The sequence below is a fragment of the Elephantulus edwardii genome, unplaced genomic scaffold, assembly GCF_000299155.1.
Source record: "Elephantulus edwardii isolate Elephantulus edwardi_28Jun2011 unplaced genomic scaffold, EleEdw1.0 scaffold00030, whole genome shotgun sequence".
NCBI lineage: Eukaryota > Metazoa > Chordata > Mammalia > Macroscelidea > Macroscelididae > Elephantulus > Elephantulus edwardii.
In genome coordinates this window covers 48413-72292 of record NW_006399780.1, presented here as the reverse complement: position 1 = coordinate 72292, position 23880 = coordinate 48413, and the positions used below count along the sequence as shown (strand labels likewise).

General features: G+C 41.1%; 1 protein-coding gene across 1 annotated transcript in view; it reads right to left on the bottom strand.

The window, feature by feature from the left end:
- The window catches only part of CARKD (carbohydrate kinase domain containing), a 54457-nt gene that overhangs the window by 20189 nt on the left and 10388 nt on the right, over nucleotides 1-23880 (bottom strand). The window contains exons 3-6 of the mRNA XM_006883952.1: nucleotides 22649-22799; nucleotides 19585-19630; nucleotides 18655-18743; nucleotides 5661-5769 (exon numbers count right to left, since the gene is read on the bottom strand). Of these exons, the coding sequence (XP_006884014.1) occupies nucleotides 5661-5769; nucleotides 18655-18743; nucleotides 19585-19630; nucleotides 22649-22799 (395 nt within the window). The remainder of the gene's footprint in view (nucleotides 1-5660; nucleotides 5770-18654; nucleotides 18744-19584; nucleotides 19631-22648; nucleotides 22800-23880) is intronic.

Here is a 23880-nt window from a genome sequence, read left to right as displayed (position 1 = left end):
GGACATGTTGCCAGGAGGGATGGGTCCTTGGAGAGGGACATCATGCTTGGGAGGGTGGAGGGACAGCGCAGGAGGGGAAGACCCTCTATGAAATGGATTGATTCGATGACTGGGGTAATTGGGATGGGTGTGTCAGAGGCAGTGCGGTTGGCGCAGGATAGATCAGGGTTAGGGCTGTTGTGCATCGGGTCTCTATGAGTCGCAAACGACTCGACGGCACATAACAACTACAACATTATAAAAAGTGTTTATTGTGAACTTAAACTCAGGGCAATGAGCCTTAAACAGCTCTACCCTTAAATTAACCTTTGATCCCTTATTAAGTACATCAATGTGTTTTTACATTGCTACAGTAATTTCTTTACATTTTTATCTAATATTGGTTTGCATACAAAATTCATATACAGCCTCTGAAAACCTGCTGGAAGGTCAGCTATGAGTAGATTCCATCTTGACAGCACATAACAACTTTTGACAGAACAGATCACCAGGTTCTTCCACAAAGCCACTGGTGGGTTTGAACCGCTGAGCACTGAACCACTCACTGGTTCACCAAGATATCTTTTAGTAAGCAACACAAGTGAGGAAATCCATGGTCAGAGAAGTTCCATGACCTGTCTTCAGCTAACAGTTGTTCCCGGGCCAATGGTCTCCGGGGCTTATCACACATACTTATCCCAAAAGAGAAAATTTGTTTATGAAGGAATTGTGCTAAAATCCAAGCAATTAATGTCCCCATTCTCTTAAAGAGTAATTGCAAACTAAGTTCTACATTTCTAATTAACTGCAATGGCTGACCTTGAATTTTCTCTGAATGGAATCTTTTGTTGAGGAATGAATCATCTATATTGCAAATCCTTAGAAATATCCAGGTCGTCTTTGATTAAAGCACAAGGACCAAATTCTTAACATAATAGAAGCTCTTCAGTTTAACAAACCCAGACACTACTTAAAAGTCAGCACCTTGCAGAAGCAGTACTTCTAGGACAGGTGACTTTTGGGATGGGCTGCCCAGTATCTGCCTGATAGTCTTAGTAAAGAGAGCAGTAGGCCAGGATCAAAGTTGGGGTCTGCCTTTGATCAACAGATGATAGCTGTAACCAAGAGGGTCCTATTTGCAATGTTGTGTTCAGAACACACTCTAATGAAGCAAGCTGTGGTCCATCTGCAATGCCTCCCTATCTTGGTTGCACCAGTGGGTGGCACAGTCAATAAGGAACTGCCTACTGGATTTCCATTGTGTGTTTCCACTGCAGAAGCACCAGCCTGGATTTGGAGTTGCTTTGTTGCTGGTGTTAAGTGCTTTCAAGTCAGAACTGACCCACAGATGGCCCTCCAGAACATTTTCACACAAGAGGAAGCTGGCTACCTTCTTCCCATCAGGCAGCTGGTGGACTTGAACTGCCTGCTTTTGAGCTGGCAGTGCAACTCCTTACGAGGCCACCAGAGTTCAAACTTAGCTACACTGATGGCATTTACAAATCTCCAAAATACTTAAGCAAGATGTGTCTGCCAAGATTCTAGGGTCAAGGTCAATCAGGGCATGAAGGGATGCAGATAGCAGGCTGGGCTCAGAGGATGTGTCCCTGTGCTCTAAAATGCAGATCATAAAAGGTCAAGAAACAGATCTTCATAAGGCTCCAAGGACTCTGTGCTCTGTTCTGGCAGGAAGCCCTCATTTGGCTCTATTTCCAAAGATAAACCATCTAGTGAAGTGGCATAATTACCACTGCTGCGATCTCCTGTGACCTGCACAAGCGCAGACCCTACTGTGCAGCGAACAACTAATGCATTCAAGCAACCTCAGGATGCAAAGTGCAGGACAGAACGGAGCAGCCACATGATCCAGACATGCTGTTTACAGATGGGGACGCCCCAGTGAGAAACACTCTCCCCCCTCGGATGAATCCAAGGATCCATCACTCCTAAACTATTATTAACTTCTACTTTACAGCAAGTGGTTAAAATTTCCAAAGATCTGAATGGCACCACCTGACAAACGACTTGCACTCACCAAGCTAATTTCACGTCCCTTCAAAACCAGTAGAATCCTAAATGCCTCTAATTTGCACGATGTGTCATCTAGAGTTACTTTCAAATTGTATTTGATTGCCTCTCAGATTATTTATCCTAAATGCACAACTGCTGGCTCATTAATCACTCACTATTCTCCCAGCTCTTTTTAAAAAGAATGAATAGCTAACCCCTTCTACCACCAGCTCTCCTATTATCACAGCTTCTCAGTGCAGAATTGGACTGTCAACTCCTCCTGAAACACACAGGCATTCTGCTCCTAACAGCTCTAATCTTCCAGCACTCCCCACATGCTAAAGTGGGGCTGACTTTCTTGTCACTGTCTGCCAGGCCCAGGCACTGAGCTCCTTTCTTTATCTTGAGAATTTTCAGTAGACAAAAATGTAAGACGTGGAAGACACACAGAAGGGAGGTTAATGCTTTAGCATCCACAGTAAATCATCCAAAGTTCCCTGAATGAGGATCCATGCTCTTGGGCACAACTCCATCCACCTTGCTGAAAGAGCACTCATAAATGGGTCCACTCTCAAGTTGAAAGTAAAAATACAGACTGTTCCATCGCAATTCATCCCAATCCCGATCACTTATCATGGCTACTGCTTCTTGCCAGTGGTAATTGTCAAGTAGATAGACATATAACCAAAATTAGCCTTAAAACCTAACTTTCACCAGAAGAGCCGAACCTGGAAGACAGAGAAAATACCCTTAAAATTAATTTCTTCATTAAATTCTGGTAAGACAAATACGTTTTAATCTTTTATCCCCATGTCTCACAATGTTCTTTACCAATGTTGTTGTATACCGTCGAGTTGAAACCAACCCATAGCTGGCCCTCCAGTGGGTTTTCAGAGGCAGTTAATGGCAGGGGAAAAGACTATCTATCCTTCTCCCACAGAGCAGCTTGTGGATTCTAACTGCATGCCTTCAGTGCTGCAGCACAGCTTTTTGCCATTAGGCCAGCAGGGCTCCCTTCTTTACCAATATGATGGCTAAGAAAGCCACACCTTATAAAAACAGCATTTGAATTTTTGTTCAATTTTACTCAAAAGGCAAGAGCTGAGCTGACAACAGCCATACTCACAGTTTGTTTCTCTCTCATAACTAGTCCATAGGGAATTGGGCTTCCCACCCAAAGGACACTCCTGTCAGGCAGTTGAAATCCACTGACAGCTACCAGGAGAAAAAAAAAAAACCATGAACTCTCCCCTCATGGGATTTACAACCTTGGAAACCCAATGGAGAGTCCACTATGACTGAGTTCCAACTTGACAGCAATGAGCTTGAGTTTTTTGAGTTGTGTTTTATTAAACTCAAGAGTGGAACTAAAAACAGCCATTCTTTGTTATAGTTCTTTCTCTTAACTGCAGTCCTTCTCCTTCCATTCTGGTTGTGACCTTTCCTCCAGGTTGTGTTCAGCCCTAGGGATATTTTTCACCTTCCAAACCTTAAGATTTGAGAGCATATTCAAGGACAACTATATCTTGGAAAGAGTGTTGCCAGGATGCTCCTTCGCAGAAAGGATGGTGAAATGTCAGCTTACATGCTGTGGCCGTGATGTTGGCAGGGGCCAGCCCTTGGAGAAAGACATGATGCTGGAAAAGTGGAGGGTCAGTGAAGGAAGATCCTCGACAAGATGGACTGACGCAGTGACCCTAACAGAGGGCTCTAGTGAGGCAGAGGTGATGAGAATGGCACAGGACAGGCAGGGTGCAGATCTGATGTTCACAGAGTCACTGTGAGTCGTACTCAACTCTACAACAACAACAAGCTAAGTCAACTAACAATTATGACAGAGGCGCAAGATGACAATCATGATAATGGTGATATTCAGTACGACTCTGAATCTCACAGAGCATGACACAGGCAGACACTGTCTTAGGAGTTCATGTGCATTCACTCAGTCATGCTCACCATCGCTTTTTGGCTTAAGTGGTGGTGTTTTTTGGCTGTCATGAAGTCAGGTTTCAATTCGTGGCAAACTCATATATCCTGTAGTGAAATGAGCACTTGGAGATCTAATTGTAACCCACAGGGTTTTCACTAGCTGATTTTCAGAAACAAGACTTTCTTCCTAGTCCACTGTTAGTCTGGAAAATCACCAAAGTTACACCTGCTCCCTGTCAAGTTAATTCTGACTTATAATACCCCTCTCTATAAGAGAACTGTTTGAGGTCTATCCCGATGGGGATGTGCCTATAGGCTCATGTCGTTGGAAATGCCTCATAGAGCCAACTGTGTGGTTTTGTTTTACTCACAGAAATATTTATTGTATCTGTGAGAAGAAACTACAATACAGATAATTTTTAGAAGTATCCATGATCTATCTAACAGTTAACTTTTATTTTTATTCCTTAGATGTTGGCATGTCCTAATTCCATAGATCTATACTTTGGAATTACTAGGATATCAACTCATTCATCATAAAGGGTCACTGAAATGAAGAAGCAGAAAGTACTGGCATCCTAAAATGACCCTGAAGTGAGTGACTAATAGGGAGAAATAGTAGGAGAGAACAAGCATATCAGCATGCAGCCTAATGGAAACAAAGTGTGACAGCTCTGTGTCCAGTGGCAGTATTGCACAGAAGCATGCGGTGACCTCCAGAAATCTATATTGAAGGAACAGTAGTGGAACAAGGGTTCTCTTGAAGAGTAATCTTGTATATTAGCTTTGGAAGAACTGTGTTGATATTGATGGACAATGGAATTGAAAGACAAAACAACATTCATTAAAAATTTATTAATATTAAAAAAAAAGATAAGAGAACTGGTCAGGGTCTCGGGGCTATAAAGTTTTAGAGAGGCACACTAGTTCATCTTTCTCTGAATGACTGACGGGTTCAAACTGTTGATCTTTGGCTTAGGGTATGAGTGCTTTACCTGCAATATCACAATTACTTTGTGAATCATCTTAAAACTCAACTCCTTGCCACCAAGTTGGAACTGACTCACAGCTGACCCTCCAGCAGATTTTCAGAGGCACCAAGTCACAATGAGGAGATGGTCCATCTTTATCTCACAGAGCAGCTGGTGGATTCGAATTGCCTGCCTTTGGGTTGGCAATGCAATTCCTTATCCATTAGGTCACTAGAGCTCCCTTAATTAATCCCCAGACAGATGTATTTGCCTGGCTTACAAGGGATGGAAGGGGGATCTGGAGGGGCTGCAGATCCAAAGGAAGCCTAGGAGTACATGGGAGATGAAGTTGAGCCTTTGACTCCAACTTCTGTCTACTGCTCAACTATGATCCCTGAACCTCTGATTGCATCAGATCCAAAGTGTATACACCAGCGACAGCCATTACAAAAGCTGAGAAATTCCACATTTACTTTCCAGAACTATTAAGTTTGAATAAGCTAGTGCTTCAAAAGTGAAAAGGATTCACTCATTCAGTATCATTTTTGTCTTTTACTTTGAAGTGCAGTTCTCTATTTTCATGCCTCGTTACCGCTCAATCCCCTAAACAGACTTTTAACTATTTTAATTAATCAATAAAGAGGCATGCAGAAGACTGAACAGAATGTCATTTATGCCTGGAAAATACAATAAAAAGATTTCTGCTCAGATTCAAGAGACCTCAGACTTGTGCATGAGACATACAAATTCTGTAATAACTATATTCATTACCTTGACATTGTCTAGAAGAATGTCATCTCTGCCTAAGCCAGGTCCAATGACAAGGGTGTGCAATCTGGGCAACCACGTTTCCACATCACGAACAGCATCGGGACTGTCCCTTAAAAAGGAAAAGACCAGGCAGATTTAGTTGACTTAAGTTTTTCATTTACTTGTTTGTTTTAAAAACGTCCTATTTTGAAAGTATTTTCAACTTTGCTCAGAAGTTGCAAAAACAGAACCTAAAGTTCATATAATATCTTGCTCTCAGCTTTTTCTAATAATGGCATCTTACATAACCACATCCCCACTGTCAAAACTACAACATTCACATTGGAACAATATCAGAAAATACAGACTTTATTCAGATTTCACTGGTCTTACTATTAATGTTCTTCTGCTATCCCAGGATCCGATCCTGCCATGTCTCCTTAGTCTTCAGAGATCAGAGTATCTTTTTAACGTTTCAGCTCTGATGTCTTGTTTTCAACATTTAAAACAAACTGGATTAAGAATCAGAGGTAATTTTAACCTATCTCTGCCCTCGAAAATCAACCCATTAGGTTCATGACAAACTCATGGTTTATGTGAATATATATAAGACACAAATTATACATGTATTAACGGCTTCCCACACTAAATGTAACAAAGAAATAACCCAAAAAACTAACTTGATTAATATTTTTTCATGTGTGAAAAGAAATGAAACAACTCAAACGCAGAAAGCTTCGCTGACTTTTCAAATCTACCAGCATCTCCTCAGAGAACGACAGGCAGTCTCCTCCTACACAATTTGTGGTTGAGTTGTTATGTGCTGACGAGTCACCTGAGGCTTATAGCAAACCTATATATAATAGCCCTAAACCCTGCTCTATCCTGTGCCAATCGCACTGTTTCTGACACAACTACCCCCATTACCCCAGTCACTGAATCAATCCATCTCATTGAGGGTCTTCCTCTCCTGTGCTGTCCCGCCACCCTCCCAAGCATGATGTCCTTCTCCAAGGACCTGTCCCTCCTTGCAACATGTCCAAAGTGTGTCAGACGAAGCTTCAGAATCCTGGCCTCCATGGAGCAGACTGGTTAAACCCTCTCCACATGATTTATAGCCCCAGCAACTCAAAGAATGCTCAACTATGAGTTGGTTCCAACTCCACAAGGATGAGCTGAGAAATTCGTTCCTAACAGCTTCCTATTTACCATCTCATTTCATGGGTCTCACAGTTATTAAAATAAAAAGATCCAGGTAGTGAACCTGATGACTCCCTCTACCCAAGAACATGAATGTAATTTTTTAAATTTCTTTTATTCTAGTCTTGTGAGACCTCTCACCTGTGATTAAATACTTAATACAAATAGCTGTCATTTATCTGTGTTTCTCTTGAGTCTGCCTTCACAACATATCTTCAGTCATTCAATTTTTAGTGCCTAAGGGTAGTCTGGTGACCAGGAAGTAAAGAGCTGTGGTATGTGGTTCGAAATCACCAGCTGCTCTGCAGGAGAAAATCTCCTCCCATGCAATTTACAGCCTTAGAAACCGACTGGATGGTCGACTATGAGTCGGTTTCAACTCATACTTAAAACTCAACTTAAAGCAGTAAGTTGAGGCAAACGTGTGAGACCATGTTAGACGCTAGGGTCCAAAATTAAAGAAGGCAGACTTCCCATTTCTCACGAGGTTCAAGGTCTAACACAAAAAACACAGAGAAGAATAATCATGAGACCTGTTATACTTCACTCATGTTATACAAACAGTGGACCAGAAAACAAGAGCCTTGTGTAGATAACCAACTCTATCTGAGAATATCAGAGAACATGATATCAAAGTCAGATTAACATAGATATGAAGTGACTACTGAGACAAAAATATTCTAAGCTGAAGGAACAATCTTCTGGGCTCTGAACTTGGGACACTCAACAACTCCCTTCCAAAGGACTCGAGATCACATATCTGAACACAGCTACCATGAAAAGGAATCCTGACTCTTAAGTCCCAAATCCGTTAAATAATGTATACTGCATTGAAACAGATGAGGGAGAAAACTGTTTAAAAGGGATATGTGATTAGGTATTTTTGTCATGACAGGAGTCCAGAGTGAAGGCTGCATAGTGGAGTGGACCTGGGGGGAGGGATTGTAAAACAATGAAAGAATTTTTCTTTTACTTTTCAAAGAGAGAGTGTACTGGGGGGGGGGGGAGGGAGAAAAGTGCAACAATGAATGGAGGGAAATCCAAAGTCTATACAAATTTTCATTGAAATTAGTAATAAATAAAAAAAAGTCCCAAATCCATCACCACCACGTCTATTCTGACTCCTAGCAACTCCACGTGATGGAGAAGAACTGCACACAGGTTTCCAAGGCTGGAACTTCACATAAGCAGCCTGTCTATTCCATCTCTCGTGACACAGTTAGTGGATTCGAACGCTTTTCAGTAGCAGCTGAGCATAAGTTCCATAAGTACTAAAGACACGTTTCAGTAAATCTGTTAAACAAGTATTACTTCAAAGCAAGGTAAACAGAAGATGAACTCACAGGATAAGGCTTTGAAGGGAAAAAGTCCCACAAAAGTCTTTAGAGGAGACCAAGCCTAGAGCTTGCAGAAACCTTCCCAAGAAATAATGAGCTGAGAAACCGCCAGAAGGCCAACTCTGATGTGTTTCCCTCTGTGCTCTGCAGTCACCGTTTAAGAGCTGATGGTGCATTCTGTTCAGAGCTGAAGACACAGAGAAAGCTGAACAAAGCATGAAGTGAGCAACACAGAGCCAAGGAGAAGCAAGTATCCTGGTTTTAGAAAGGTCAAGGACAGATGAATGTTAAATTCATAGCAATGCAGCAGAATTGATGAGTGAGTAGGGTTTGCTGGACCATTCAAAGGGTGACAGCCACTTGCTCATTACCCCAAGAGCCACACCTCCACTCTCCTTATCACTGTCCGTTAGTATGCTCAACTAGTTAACTCCAGGATGACACGCGCTTTAAGAATGCCGATCTCACTCCCTCACCTAACATGGTCATGTGCACATTAAAACTGATGGTTTGATGAAGTATCTGACACAAAGGGCTATGAATTTATCAGCACAAACAGGTGTTGTTCCAACATCTGCACATATTTTAAAAAGAAGACCTCTTATCTGCGGGAGTTGTCTGTCAATATCTTATCTATTCACTGACACTCTTGAGAAACTGCAGAACCACAAGGGGCCACTGAGCACAGGTCAGGTGCCCATGAGCCAGGGCAGAAGGCAGAACAGGTTTGTCTCTAAAGGACCAAAAAGTAAGTATTTAGACTTTACAAGCCACACAGTCTGTCACAAGTAGCAGCCAGAGATAATCCATAAACAAATGTGTATGGCTATGTTCCAATAACACTCATTTACAAAATGAGGCAGTGACAGATTTGGCCTGCAGGCCCTAGTCTGCTGACCGTGGGCTAGAACAACACTGTCCAATAGAAACAGGTGTTTCAAAAATGATTATAAATTTTCTAGTTGTTGTTGTTAGGTGTTGTCAAGTCAAGAACAACTCATAGCGACCCTATGAACAAAAGATCTGAACCCTATTCTATTCTGCGCCATCCTCACATTTCCTGACACACAACAGCCCAATGCAGCAGTCACAATGTCAATCTAGCTAGCTGAGGGTCTTCCTCTCCTTCACTGACCCTTCACCCTTCCCCGCATCATGTCCTTCTCCAAGGAATAGCCCTTCCTGGCAACATGCCCAAAGTATGTGAAGCGTAAGCACATTTTAAAGAAGGGAAAAGAAAGGTGAAATTAATTTTAAGGACATATTGTTATATCAGCCAGTCCACTCAAAACATTTTCATTTCAACATATAACTAATATTTTTTTAAAAAACTCATAAGTTCTTTTATTTCTTTTTCATATTTCAAACCCAAATTCTAACTCATTGTCATAAACTCAGATGAGACACGCAGCCAAGCTTCAGAGTTTTCAGAGGCTGTAAACTGCAGAAGTTATAGCCCATTTTTCTCCTATGGGGCAGCTGGTGGATTCAAACTGCCTGCCTTTGGGTTAGCAGCACTGCTCCCTACACTTTACATCACCAGACCTCTCTTTTTTCATACTTATTCCAAATTATGGAATTTATACCTACAAAACACCAAAAAAAATTTATTGCCCTCAAACAGACTGCAACCCCCCAGGTCAGAGAAGAACTATCTCATAGAGTTCCCAAAGCTGTAAATCTTTGCAGAAGTAGACTTTGATGTCTTTCTCCCATTTGACATCCATGACCCATTTCAATTTAGAGTAGGACTGTTTTAAATAGCCGACAAACACAAGATCTTTGAGGCTACTATCAAACTACACAGGGCAGTGTAGGCCTAAAGCTGGTGTCTGCCCACACAAAAGCAAATGGTTTAAATCCACCAGTTGCTCCACAGAAGACAGATGGGCAATCTCCTCCGTTGGATTTAATGCCTCTGAAAACCTGCTTGAGGACCAGCTATGGTTTAGTTCCAGCTCAATGACATACAACAGCAACTATTCTTTTACTAGTTAACCTCATGAAAGCCCTATGGGGCCACCTGTTGTTGCTGCTATATGCTGTCAAGTTGAAACTGGCCCATGGCTGACCCTCCAGAGGGTTTTCAGAGACAGTAAATCACATGGGAGGATACTGCTTATTCTTCTCCCACAGAGAAGCTGTTAGATGTGAACTAGGGGTGCCTTTGGGATTGCTGTGCAGCTTCTTACCACTAGGCTACCGAGGTTTCTCAGTTTAACTTTACTGCATTTTATGATATGAAAATCTAAGTCAAACCACTAATTTTGGTTTGAGAATACATAAAAATCTCAAGACTGGACTTTTCCAATGTCGACTTGTTGTTGAAATCACTCTACCTAGAGAATAAGAGTAATAAGTGGGATTTGGAAAAGCAGGACATCTGGCAAAGTCACCAACCAGTAATAGTAACAAAGGCATGAAGGGTCAGCAATTAAAAGAGTTTTAAACAGTCAGAATATGAGTCTCACTGTCCACTTCTCACCTGAGCTTCAGCCAACCACCACCTGTAAAATCTTGTCTGGGCATAAGCCAGGTTCGCTGAAATTTAACTGACTATCCATACGGACTGACTCAGCGACTAAGGTAATGAGGGTCTGTGTGTCAGGGACAGTTAAGTTGGCACAAGATAGAGCAGGTTTCAGGGCTATTGTACATAAGGCCAATATGAGTCACAAGCAACTCGATGGCACATAACAACAACAACAACATCCATACGGAACATCTAAATTCTACACAATGAACAAGATCTAAGGGGCTGCCCTGCACAAGTTTTCAGCGCAATGAAGAGAAGTAACTGAATGACAGTGATGCTGCAGTGGTCTTCTCAGTCCAGCCGATAAATCACAACAGCAGAAGCCCTCCCACCACTAAGGGCACACACGCCTATCTGCTAATCGTTACTGGCTGACATCAAATAATTAAGAACTTGTGTTGATTCCAAGTGTTTCAGAAGAGAACTGTGTTCCGTAGGGATGTCAGTGACGTTTTTTTAAGTTGATCAACAGGCTTTTCTTCCAAGGAGCCTCTGGGTGGACTTGAACCTACAGCCTTGCAGTTAGCATCTGGCCATTAGCCATGTGCATCACTCAGGGACTCAGCAGAGTCACTACCCTTCTCATCTGGGACAATCCAAGATGTCTTTGTTCTCTTTGTTGCTGCCATTGTTGTGTGTGGCTGAGATCCATTGCGGAACCTCCAGAGGGTTTTCAGAGGTGGTAAATCACACAGGAGATTGCTCACCCTTCCCCATGGAGCAGCTGGTGGATTCGAACCATGCGTGCCTTTGGAACTTTTAGGAGACTTTCTCTACTGTGTGAGTCTCCACTGGATGGCATCCTACAAGTATCCCCATCACAGCCTCTCCAGTCCTTACCACATTCAGTTGCAAGCATGTGTCGAGCCGTCTTTGAGATCAGGCCTGCACACACCTTGGCACAGAGCAGGTACTGAGATACCTGTCACAATGTGATGGGGTCAGACTTCTGTCTTTAGTAGAGCTTGAGGAAACAGTGGCTGTTCAAATGTTACTCTTTCAAAGAAGCAGCATTTACCTAAACGAACAATTAGCTTCCTCAATTTAAACTGTGAGATTATTCATGAAGCTAATTAATCCCTCCCTGCTGGGATGACATACACAGTCACCTCAAAGGTGAGCTTTCACCATTCAAAATGCCCGTGCTGATTAGCATCTTTAATTATCCACAGCAATTTTTACTCTAAAGCTGGTGCCTTCATCTCTTCACTCGCACAGCGAATGCAGATCAATTCTAATACAGGACAAAGCTAGTCTTAATTCAAATCCACATGACACATATTTGAGGGCCTATGGTTTTCAAGGCAGCAGGCAGGGAACAGCAAGCCTTGTCAAGTTGTGCAAAAGCTGCAAAACACTACTTCTCAAATCAGGTTGGAGAAAGAATTAAAATGAAATCAGAAGTGGCATTCTCTTTCTCATGTGGGATTACCTAATGATGATTTTGTTCTCTTTGCAAAGAGATCAGTATTTTAATACAGTGACTAAGGAACCACAGATCTCAGAAATGAAATCATCAAAGGACTTAACTTATTCATTGCTGCCAAGTCAGAACCACTTCATAACTGATTTCCAGCACATTTTCAAAGACTTTAAAACACACGGGTGGTGACTGCCCCTCTTTCTCTCATGGAGTAACTAGTGGATTTGAACTGTATACCTCTGGGTTGCCAAGGCAACTCCATACCGCTTGACCATCAGAGTTCCTATTACATACCTAATACTGGTTAAATAAGTAGATTAATTTTTTGCTACAGATAAAAACAGGATGAGGTATAAGCAAAGGCATATGCAGAAGACAAAAGAATCATCAATCACCATTATGAAAAGTCATATATTTTTCTTTGTTTAATTTCTGTTGTATTTATTAATTTAAAAACTCTCATTCAGCATTTGGTTTCCCACTAAGTGCCAGGCACTCCACTGTGTAACATTTCTATTACTGTTGTTATGTATCTGTTGTTATGTATCATCCATTCAGAACTGACCCCTCCAGTGGGTTTTCAGAGGCATGAGAGGAGACTGCTGATCTTTCTCATGCACAGCAACTGGTGGATTTGAACTGAGTGCCTTCAGGTTGGCAGCACAACTTACCATTAAGCCACCAGAGCTCCCATTAATACTTCTCAACAGAAAAACAATAATCTTGTATAAATGTATTACTGTAAACTACTGAATATTGGGGAATTCTAGTGCTTAGCTGTTAACTAAAAGGTTATTGGTCCAAATCTACCAGCCACTTAGCACAAGAAAGATGTGACAGTCTGGTCCTATAAGTATTACAGTCTCGGAAATGAGGCAGGTTCTACTCTGTCTTCTAGAATCACAAGAAGATGGAATCAACTCAGTGCCAATGGAACGGTTTCTGTACAAGGTGGAATCAAAAGCTCAAACTCCCTGCCACAAAGTTGGTTCTAACTCACAGTGACCCTCCATCAGGCTTCCAAAGGCTGCAAGGCACCATGAAAGAAGCCTGCCCACCGTCTCCCGGGAAGCAGCTAGTGGAACCCCTAGTGGACCTGAACCACTGGAGACTTGCAGCACAACATGCTGTGGCCTATACACTACCAGGGTTCCCCGAGTGGGATGAGCTGTTATTGTTGTTATGTGCTGTCAAGTCAGAATCAACTCATAGCTGACCCTCCAGCAGGTTTTCAGGGGCTGTAAACTGCACAGACACTTTCCAATTTTTTCCCAGTGAAATAGCTGGTGGATTAGAACAAACCACCTTTGGGCTGACAGCATAACTCCTTACCCTCTGTTGTTGTTGTTGTTGTTGTTATCATGTACCACTGAGTCAGAATTGACCCAGAGCTGACTCTCTGATTTTTAGAGGCAGTTTAATCACAGGAGAGATTACTCATCCTTCTCCTACAAAGCAGCTGGTAGATTTGAACCACGTGCCTTCAGGATTACAACACAGTTTCTCACCAGTAGGCCACCAGAATTGCTCGGTATAAGTTGAAGCTATAACCCAAAAATCCAAGTTAAGTCAGGAACATAGACTTTGACTTATCTAGAAAAAGAATATTTGCATTTATAATTAGTTAAGAATCTAAATTCAATGAATAATTGTTCAGCTTATAAAAAGAGAACATACAGGAGCACATATAGAAGGTTAATGTGAAGCTAAGAGGCAGAGACAGGGGTGGTGTTACCATAAGTCACAGATTGCCAGGAACCACCAGAATCTGGAAAGCAAAGGGAGGGGGTCTCCCCTCGCAACCGTGAAGGGAACCTGACCCTATGGAACTCGACTTTCAACTAGCTTCTAGAAAAACAAGAGTAGATATTTTTTGTTGTTTGAAACCACTTACACTGTGGTACATTGTTAAGGCAGGCTCAGAAAACTAAGCCACTTGTTTATTGTGACTAATGATCTCATAAGGAAAGAAGAGAGAACATGACCGACCTCACACCAGCGGAAAGAACGTAGAAATAACCTGGACAACACGGGCCCCTGTGTTTAAAGGACAGCATGCTCCCTACAGTGATGATGGCTACAAAGCATGACCACAAGTCCTGCCTTGTCTTCTCCATCTCACCAGCAACTGTTCTTCATCAGTTTCCCCAAATAACAAATACCAAAAAAACAATTTCATCTTGATTTGGGGGAGCTCTGGTGGTGTAGTGGTAAGAAGGTGTGCCACAATCCCAAAGGCAGGTGGTTTGAATCCACCAGCTCCTCTGTGGGAGATGGATGGTCAATCTCCTCCTGTGCAATTTACTGCCTCTGAAAGCTCGCTGGAGTGTCAGCTCTGGGTCGGTTCCTATTCGATGGTACTGAACAAGAGCAACAACCATCAAGCATGGCTTAAAAGTCTGGAGATTTAATACAGTCCAGAAATCAACAGCTGCGCATTCTACTCCCAATCTAAGGATAAAACGTTCTTGAGCAGACAGACTTAAAAAAATCTGACCAATTTAGGGATATGATGTCAGTGCATACACAGAACAGGCTGAGAGTACCACTTGGTCAACCGCTCTCTAAAAGTCTTCTGCACCTAATCATACTCAATCAGTACTGGGTAAATCAAAGAAGGTTGTTCTTTTCCCCCAGTGAAAGATGAAAATGGGGCTAGGTCTTATCTGCAAAGATACACACTTTGCTAGCAGCGGGCCAGTAATTTGACTTGCCAAAAGACGTGTGCTCTTTAGGTATTAAAACTCTCTGATTGAGCACAGAATCAGCATCAGCATCCAGCTTCCTGGGCCGTTCAACAGAACTGGCTAAGTACAAGATTTATTTCTGGCACATTTCTGTCACATAATTCTCCCACAAGATTAGTGACAACCTGTAATGCCCTGCTAATCATTAAGACAATCTGTTGTACAGCTGGCATGCTTTCCTGACAAGATCTGCCTTTCATACTTGGTTGATTTTAGGGTCCACTGAAATGAAAAGTCTCTTCTATGGACAGACTCATCAGCATGCAAAGCATACTTTGAATTTTTACAGCATCAGAAATGGCTGGAAAAGACTCTGAAAACAGCTGCTTTGATCTCTTAAGGAATGGCTGCTCAGAATGCTAGGGGGAAGCATGGAGATCCTGCAAATTCATAGTATTGAGATCCCTCCGATTCACTGCTATCAAGTCAGAACTGTCTCACAGCTGACCCTCCAGTGGGTTTCTAAGGATGTAAATTACACAGAATGAGGATGCCACCTTTCCTCCCTCAGATACACTAGTGGATTTGAACCACTTAGAGAGGCACAGCATTTGGGTAAGCAGCACAAATCCCTAAAGACTTCGCCACCAAAGCTCCCTAGATCAACTAGCAAGTAACTCCGCCTTTCAGCCCTTTTCTTAGTTTCCCAGGCCTGCCACTAACAAAAGATCAAAATCGGAAGGCTTTAAAGAAAAGCTATTTGTTCTCACAGTTCTGAAGACATGTGGATTCAGGGCGTCACCATCAGGTGATGTCCACCCATGGAAGGTTCCCTCATTTCTCTCTCAGTTCCTTCTGAGCTTCAGGCACTTCTTGGAGTTGCTCACCTGGTAGAAAGGCCCTGACATGTTTTCTTCCCCAAGTCTCTGCTTTTGCATCTGCGCTTTTCAGCAATACCACTCAGAAGAGATTAGAATCACCACCCTGATCTGGTGGAGCAGTGGCTAAGTGCTTGGCTGCAAAAAGAAAAGGAAGGAGCTTTTATGGTACACTCCATAGAGTGCAATGATGCTAACCTAAAAAGGTCATCAGTTCAAGCCCACCAGCCACACTGAAGGAGAAAGATTTGCTTTTGTAAAGATTTATAATTTGGGAAATCCTCTGGGGAAGTTCTACTCTGTCCTATAGGACTGGACAATAGTGGGTTTGGTTTGTATTTACTCAAAATGACTTTAATAATTTAGTTGACAACATATGAAAAAAAATGTCCATTTCTCTAAACAAGGCTAAATTACTATTTTAGGGGTTAGGATACATTCAACCATAATACCGCTGAAGCTGGAACCTTGAGGTTTTTTTCCTGCTCCTTTGACTTCTTCACACTCAAGCAAACTATACTGAGCATTTACTATGACCAGAAGGCTTATTTAAATAATGTCAGCTTAAAAGTAATGTGTAAAATTTCACCCCATCTCCAATTCCATTCCTCACTCTTTTTTCTTAATTGTGATCATAATAAAAAATTTACAGATAAGTTGGGGGTTTTGTTTTTTATCATATTAATTTACAAAATTTGAATACATTGTTTTCCAAAACAGATTCTTCCAATTTCCCTCGCCAGCCCCACCATCAAATTGTACAACCCATGATTAATCCTTCCCTCCCCCTACACATCCTCATCTCTCTGCTTCCACCCTCCCCCTCTTGGATCCTTATACTCATTCTACAATAATGGGTTTAAACAATATTTGTCCTTGTGGGACTAAGTTAGTTCATGCAACATAATGCTCTCCAGTCCCTCCATACAAAAATCAACAAGCTGGATCAGAGACCTAGGAGTAAAGGCCAAAACCATAAAGTTCATAAGAGACAAACTGGAATCAAGCTTAGAGGTGCTAGTCCAAGGTTTAAAGAGACTGCCAAATATAGCAAGAAATGCACAATCTGAAGAGGATGAAATTGATGCATGGGACCTTCTAAAGATTAAATCCTTGTATGCATCAAAAACTTTTTCCAACAGGGTAAAAAGAAAACCTACAGACTGGGAACAAACATTTGGTAATATCATCTCAGACAAGAGTCTCATAACGGAAGTCAAAAGAATACTCTTGGGCCTCCACAAGAAAAAGACTGATAACCCAATTACAAAATAGGCAAAAGACATGGAAAGAACTTGCACAGAGGAAGATATTCAAATGACAGACACATGAAGAAATGCTCAAAATCAATAAGAGAGATGCAAATCAAAACACAATGAAGTACCATCTCACTCCAGTAACAGTGGCAAAGTTTAACAGGGCAGCAAGAAAGGCTGGGTTTTCATTTATTCGTTGATGCAGTTTTCTCCCCTCCCCCTTCTTTTCCCTCCCTCAATTCACTTTGTAATGCACCTTCTTTTTCCAGATGGTTAACTGCCACCAGGCTTCTCTCCCTCATTTTCTTCATGGCTTTTTACATGAAGCTCCCCCTGGCCTTCCATGAATTTAAATTCATGATATACACACATAGATCATGTAGCACCCCCTAACCTCTTTCATGGATTACTTTTTATCCACGATTCTCACTGCCATTCAACACAGTATATACAGTCTGTTTTTCTCAAGCAGTGCTGTTAGAGTGAACGTTAATCACTGGTAGCTACTTAAATTGGATTAAAATTAAAAATTCTGTTCTTGACTCACACTACGCATCTTTCAAGCGCTCACTAGTCTCATATATTGGCAACAGAGAGTGTGTCATCCTCACAGGAAGTTCTCATGGACAGTGCGGCTCGAGGGCTAAGCTCCACAGATGCAGAGAATTTGCTTGGCTCAAGGATCTCCATGGGACCTAGCACAGTGACTGCACGTAAATAGCTGTTGAATGAATGAGTTAACTTATTATTTGCCTGATCACTCATTCACTGTCCAAATCATAGCCACTTCCACTTGGTTTTTGAAATAATAAATCTTAGCAGAGGAGACTTCCTATCTTTCTCCCACAGAGACACTTGGTGAATTCAAACAGCTGGAGATCTGTAGGTGTTTGGTTAGTATCACATACTACAGACCATGCCATCAGAGCTCCTTTTTTGCTTACAGATCCCTATTTTTCTATAATAAGCAAAACTATCCACCTATATGATGCTGTTGTATGTTGCTGCGTTAACTCCAACTCATAGTGATTTCATATGACAGAAGAGAACTGACTGAGAGGGTTTCTTAGACCATGATCTCCATAGGAGCTGATCCCAGATCTTTCCTCTCATGGAGCTGTTAGAGAATCCCACCAACCAAGCTCTTGGCTAATTGTTATATGCCATCTAGTTGGAGCTGGATTTTGGTTGACCCTCCGGTGGGTTTTCAGAGGCAGTAAATTGCACAGGAGACTACCCATCCTTCTTGCATGGAGCAGCTGATGGATTTGATCCTTGTACCTTTGGGCTGGCAGTGCAGCTTCTTACCCACTACAGCTCAGTTTGCCTAGTAAGCAGAGCCCTTGACCACTGTAACATCAGGGCCCTCTGACAAAGGCACCTAGGCTCTCCTGGTCCAAGGAATCCAGTCATGTCCAACAGGCCACAAGGGTACATTGTGGAAACAGCCACCAGCATGTAGACCAAGGAAGGAACAGTCCCTGACACAGAACCTTGGCGTTTCAAATCTATTCCCATGTTGTTTCATTCAAATATCTTTGTTTGGCACAGAACAAAGAGTTAACAGCAGCTTCCTTATTTCTTCTGATAGCACCTACCTACAAACTCTGCATCAAGACTTGGTTTATTAGTGTAAACTCTACATCCCTGAGAAGAACTGCGTCAGGTAAAGAACACACCACATGTGTTTACACTCACAGGATGGGGTGCACAATCAGCTCCGGGCTGTACGACTTAATCACAGGTGCGGCCTCCTTGGTACAGAACACGTGGGACAGATCCGCACCCTGAGAAAGGAGGCACAAGGGGCGAACATCAAACACTGAAACTGCCGGGTCAGACATAAGGCATTTCCCAGTAAGTAACATCCAATGATTAAAAAATTATTCCATATTCTAGATTTTGCTTGTGGATATAGATGCTCAAAATTTCCAAAATGAATAGAAGTTTCTACAGCAATAAAGAAGATGCTTGTTCCCTCAGAGTCTTGGTGTGATAAGGATGGGCAAATCAGAAATTGGCTATCTGAAATGGGGATATTAAGGAATGAGGCATGAAGTGGCTGCTTACACACTTTCACAAATGTAGTTACTAATGATTCTGGGGGGGAACCACAATATACATGAATAAAACACAACGTAAATGAAAGATTGTATAAACATAATATGTATGAAGGATCACATACAATTTAACAATATATATGAACAATTATATCAAAGTATATAATAAAAATTATTCCTTATTACCCATAAAATACAAAGTAAAACGCACCTTAACAAATTTTATTTAAAAGAAAAATGGATTTCAAGTTATTCTCATCCTAACCAGACAATAAGTCAGCATGGAGTTAAAGATTTTCTTTCTTTTTTTTGAGTTAAAGATTTTTCTAAGGTTACCCTAGGCTGTTATTTATATTTCTATCAGAAAAAATTTTAAAAGAAATTTTATTGCTTTTCATTCAATCATTCATATACTTTTTGTTTTATACCATTAATTAAAATGAACCAGTGACATTTATTACATCATCCCATCAAATCTTCCTATCAGAAAGTATTTGCATTAATCCTAGGTAAACTATCTAACCCTTTACTAGAAAAATCCTTACTGAGAAGTTTTAAATAGACATACCACTTTGAGAGCTGAGATTGCTGCAAAATATGGGGCTCCAGTGTACCTAAAAACAAGACGTTGAGAGTCTTAAGGTTTCTGTGAATAGGGCAAGTATCCCAGGTTTATCATAGACAAAACATGGGCATGACACAGACAGCACAGTATACAGCACTCTGCGGGTGCTCAAGAAATGCTCAGTAGCTGCAATGAACTTGAAGATTGTGAGGACAGTGCAGGATAGAAGACGGTTTTGAACTGTTGTTTAGAAGGTCACTAGTAGTCGGCCTCTGCTCCTTGGCATCTAACAACATATATATTCACCAAACATAAAAGAGTACCAGAAAAGAGAACCTTTTCTATAAAACCTTTCTGGTTTCATGTAACTGTACATTCCAACAAAAGAGCTGAAAAAGATAATGAGAATTTACCACGCTTGGAGGTGGTTTGAAGTTCAAAGAAATCAGAGGAATAGATACCATCTCAGATGAGACAGGAGACAGTTCTCAAAACTTAACAGTGAGCAGGAATCATCTTGTATTGGGGATCAGGGGGCTCCTTGGGACAAATGACAGGAGTCTATAAACATTCCCCCCCCCACTTCCAGAATTCCTGTAACTTAATTTTTAATGTCATTCAAATACAGAACACAGTTACTAAAACTAATTGAATGACTGTACTTCTTAATTCCAACCAGTAATACAATTAGTTAAGAAGACCTCTGAGCACAGTGAAGAAGGAAGCGAACACATACTTTACAGATGTGACCTCTCTGAGCTGCAAGAAAGAGTGTCAGGGTAGCAAAAGGAGGGTCAGGACATGCATCCATGCCAGACACACAGCCAGACACCACAATGTTAAGATCAAGGACAAGTGATAAAAGAAAGGCATTAAAATAATGAAAAATGGTTTCGTCTACTGGACTCCCAGTTTAATAATATTTTGAATTTTCAAGGCTTTAGAGGAACAGGTGTTCTTGAACATTGTTGGTGACAACAGAGTGTAATTTAAGGGGAGGGCAGTTGGCAGTGTTTATCAATATTTAAAATGTATTTTGATCCAGTAAGAATTCAGGAATTAATCTTTCAGAAATAATTGGATATGTACAAAATGCAATATATGGGCAGGTATATACACAGTTGTACTGGTAACAATACTAATAATAACAAAAAAGAAGTAACTTGATTGCCTATCAATAATTAGCTGAATACACTATTGCCTTTATTTACAGTAAATACTATACATTCATTTATAAAAAATAGATTTATTTGAATTAACATGGAAAAACTTCCACAATACAGCATTAAGTGAAAAAAACTTTACAAGCACAGAAAAGTCTGGGAGGCTATCAAAATGTCAATAATGTATCATTCTCATGAGGAATATTGTAGTGCTTTCACTGTATGTACTTCTTTTTTATTTTCACTTCATTAACAGTAAGCAAACATTTTCACTTCACTAATGAAAAAACTGAGTGTGAATTTCTTAAAATAAGCAGACTGAGGGGCCTAGTGGCAAGAAGCTGCACTGCAATCCCAGAGGCGAACTGTTCGAAACCACCAGATGCTCTGCCGAGGAAGGAGGGACAATCTCCTGTACCAGTCAGATCTGATTTGACAGTACACATACACAAAATAATAAAATAAAATAAAATAAAAAAGCAGATTGTTGTTGTTGTTGTGTACTGTTGTGCAAGAATCGACTCAATGCTGACCCTCCGTGGAGATTTTAGAGGCAGCCATCGCAGGGGAGGAGACCGCTCCTCTTTCTCCCAAAGCAGCTGGGAGATTCGAACCACGTGTGTCCTTTTGGGCTGGCAGCACAACTCTTCACCACTAAGCCACCAGATCTCCCTAAACAAGGAGACAGTACTTTTATAATCAGATTAAAGATATTTCTGGTTTTAGAGGTTAGTATCTAAAGCTAATAGGTATATCTTAAATCAGATAATTGCACTTTAAAGTACTATAGCCCTAAATCTTCCCAAAATACAAGAAAGGAGGGAGGGATTTGACAAATGACATCTTTGACTTCAACTCTTTCTTGGGGGAAGAGGACAACTCCATTGGACACATCTAGGCAGGGTCTGGGATTCCTGAACAAGAGATTAGGATGGGTCTTTGCTTCCCCTCAGCCCCAGGTGAAGACCCAATGAGAGTGAAACCAGGCCCAGGAGAGGGGCTCCACAGGCCTGTGAAGGAGAAGTCAGTAATCCTCCAGCAAAGACAGCCTCTGGTACCCAAGTGAAAACATTTTGAAAGATGTTGCTTCTACAAAAGTGGAAATGTTTGTCTTCCATTACCCAGACTGGAGAGGCCTTAACAGCTGGGCATGACAAAGTCAGGAGCAGTCAGAGAAGTACAACAGTATGCTTAAAAAGAATGGGGTGCAGAAATGGAGAACTGACTACAGAGTTAAGGGGGGGAATACAATAAAAGGTTTTAAGTAAAGATTTCCTGCAAATGCAAGAATAAAAGACTTTTAATAAAAAAGGAACTAAAACATGACTTTCAAGTTTCAAAGATGAAGCAGGAGAATATTAACTCACAGAGCGGGGAGAAACCCAAGGTGACAGAAATCACCACCATCTTTAGGTTGTCAGTGCAACTCCCCACGAATCACCTTGCCTCTGGCAAAACATAGCAATGACACATGCCAGTGTTATTCAATTATCCAGCAGTTATTCAATGCATCCTGGACTTTTAAATTAGAAGGGTGACTGCTGAAAAATATTGTCATAACATCAGACTATATATAGAAATGTAGCTCTGGTGGCCTAGTGGTAAGGAGCTCGAATCCACCAGCTGCTTCATGGGAGAAAGATGAGCAATCACTTCCTGTGTGATTTACAGCCCGTAAAAAAACCTGCTGGAGGGTCAGCTATGAGACGGTTCTGACTTGATGGCACATAACAATGACATGTTTAGAAATGAACACTGTGATCAGACTAGAGAAGTACATAGACGAGGGGTAGGTCCAGTCAGATAGACAGATAAATGCATAACACAGACACACATGTATATACACACAACAATAGATAGCAGGCAGGGACGTTAAGCACTAACATTACACACTGGTGACTTACTCTTGACAGCCGCCAACTATGCCTATTCTTCCATCTTGTCCTTTGTGCTTTTTGGTAGTTAGAGGAGGTATAATATTTTTCACCAACTGAAAAGTACTTTCCATATCCTTTACCGAATGTGTTTTATGTAGTGAAAATGCTCTTTCTAAAACTGAAAAACAAGAAAGGGAAATTAATTTAGAATGATATATTATCTACTGTTATACATAAAGTACAGAGACTTAAACAAATGTATTTGCTGCAATATTTTCCACAGCTGACTTACTATGAACGCTATAGCGTTTATCCAGCGGTTTCACCAATTCTGTAAGTAAATGACATTCAGAAATTACAACATAGCACTAACACACACTGTATATATTAAATTTAAGGAGTCCTAGTGATGAACGACCAGCAGCTCATACCTCCAAGGACAAAGATGTGACAATCTGCTTCAGTCAAGTTTACAGACCTGGAAACACCATGCGGCAGTTCTGCTCTGTCCTCTGTAGTCTCTATGAGTCAGTATCAGCCAGGTGGTATGCAACAACATACTACGTTTCTTTTTTAAATATACCTGATACTTAGGAGAATACCTCTGTCATTCAGAGAGTTCTTGGGGGTACCCAATAATATCACTTGATAACATCATATTTGTACATCAAACTTCAAGTCTATTAAGTCTCACCCTTCCCAAGTGGAAAGGAAAGTCCCCATTTGCTGCCTGCCAGTGTCACATTCTAAACCCTGACATATTTATCACATTGTTCCAATTCAATTTTTCATGTTGTATTTATTTTCAGCACACGTTTGGATAATAATTAGATAACAAAAACAAAATGGTGTTCTAAGCATAGACAACCTTTGGTAGATCTCAAACCCAATTCAAAAGAGTATTTTAAAATTCTCTTCTCTAAATAATTACATTTTTATTGGTCTTTCCTAGAATTTGGTTTTACCTTGTCGCCTTTTGCTTCAATATTTAATATAGCTTAGCTATGAGTCAAATGCTAATTGTTCTGTAGACTCCAGTACATGAGTCGATAAAATACATATTCTCTCAAGGATAAGATCTTTTAAAATAAAAACTTTTTTTTTTCCAAACAGGTAATTGTGTTGTTGTTATGTGCCGTCAAGTCGCCTGCGACTCATAGTGACCCTATGTACAACAGCCCTAAACTCCGCTCTGTCCTGTGCCAGTCGCACTGTCTCTGACACTCCCATCCCAATTATCCCAGTCACTGAATCAATCC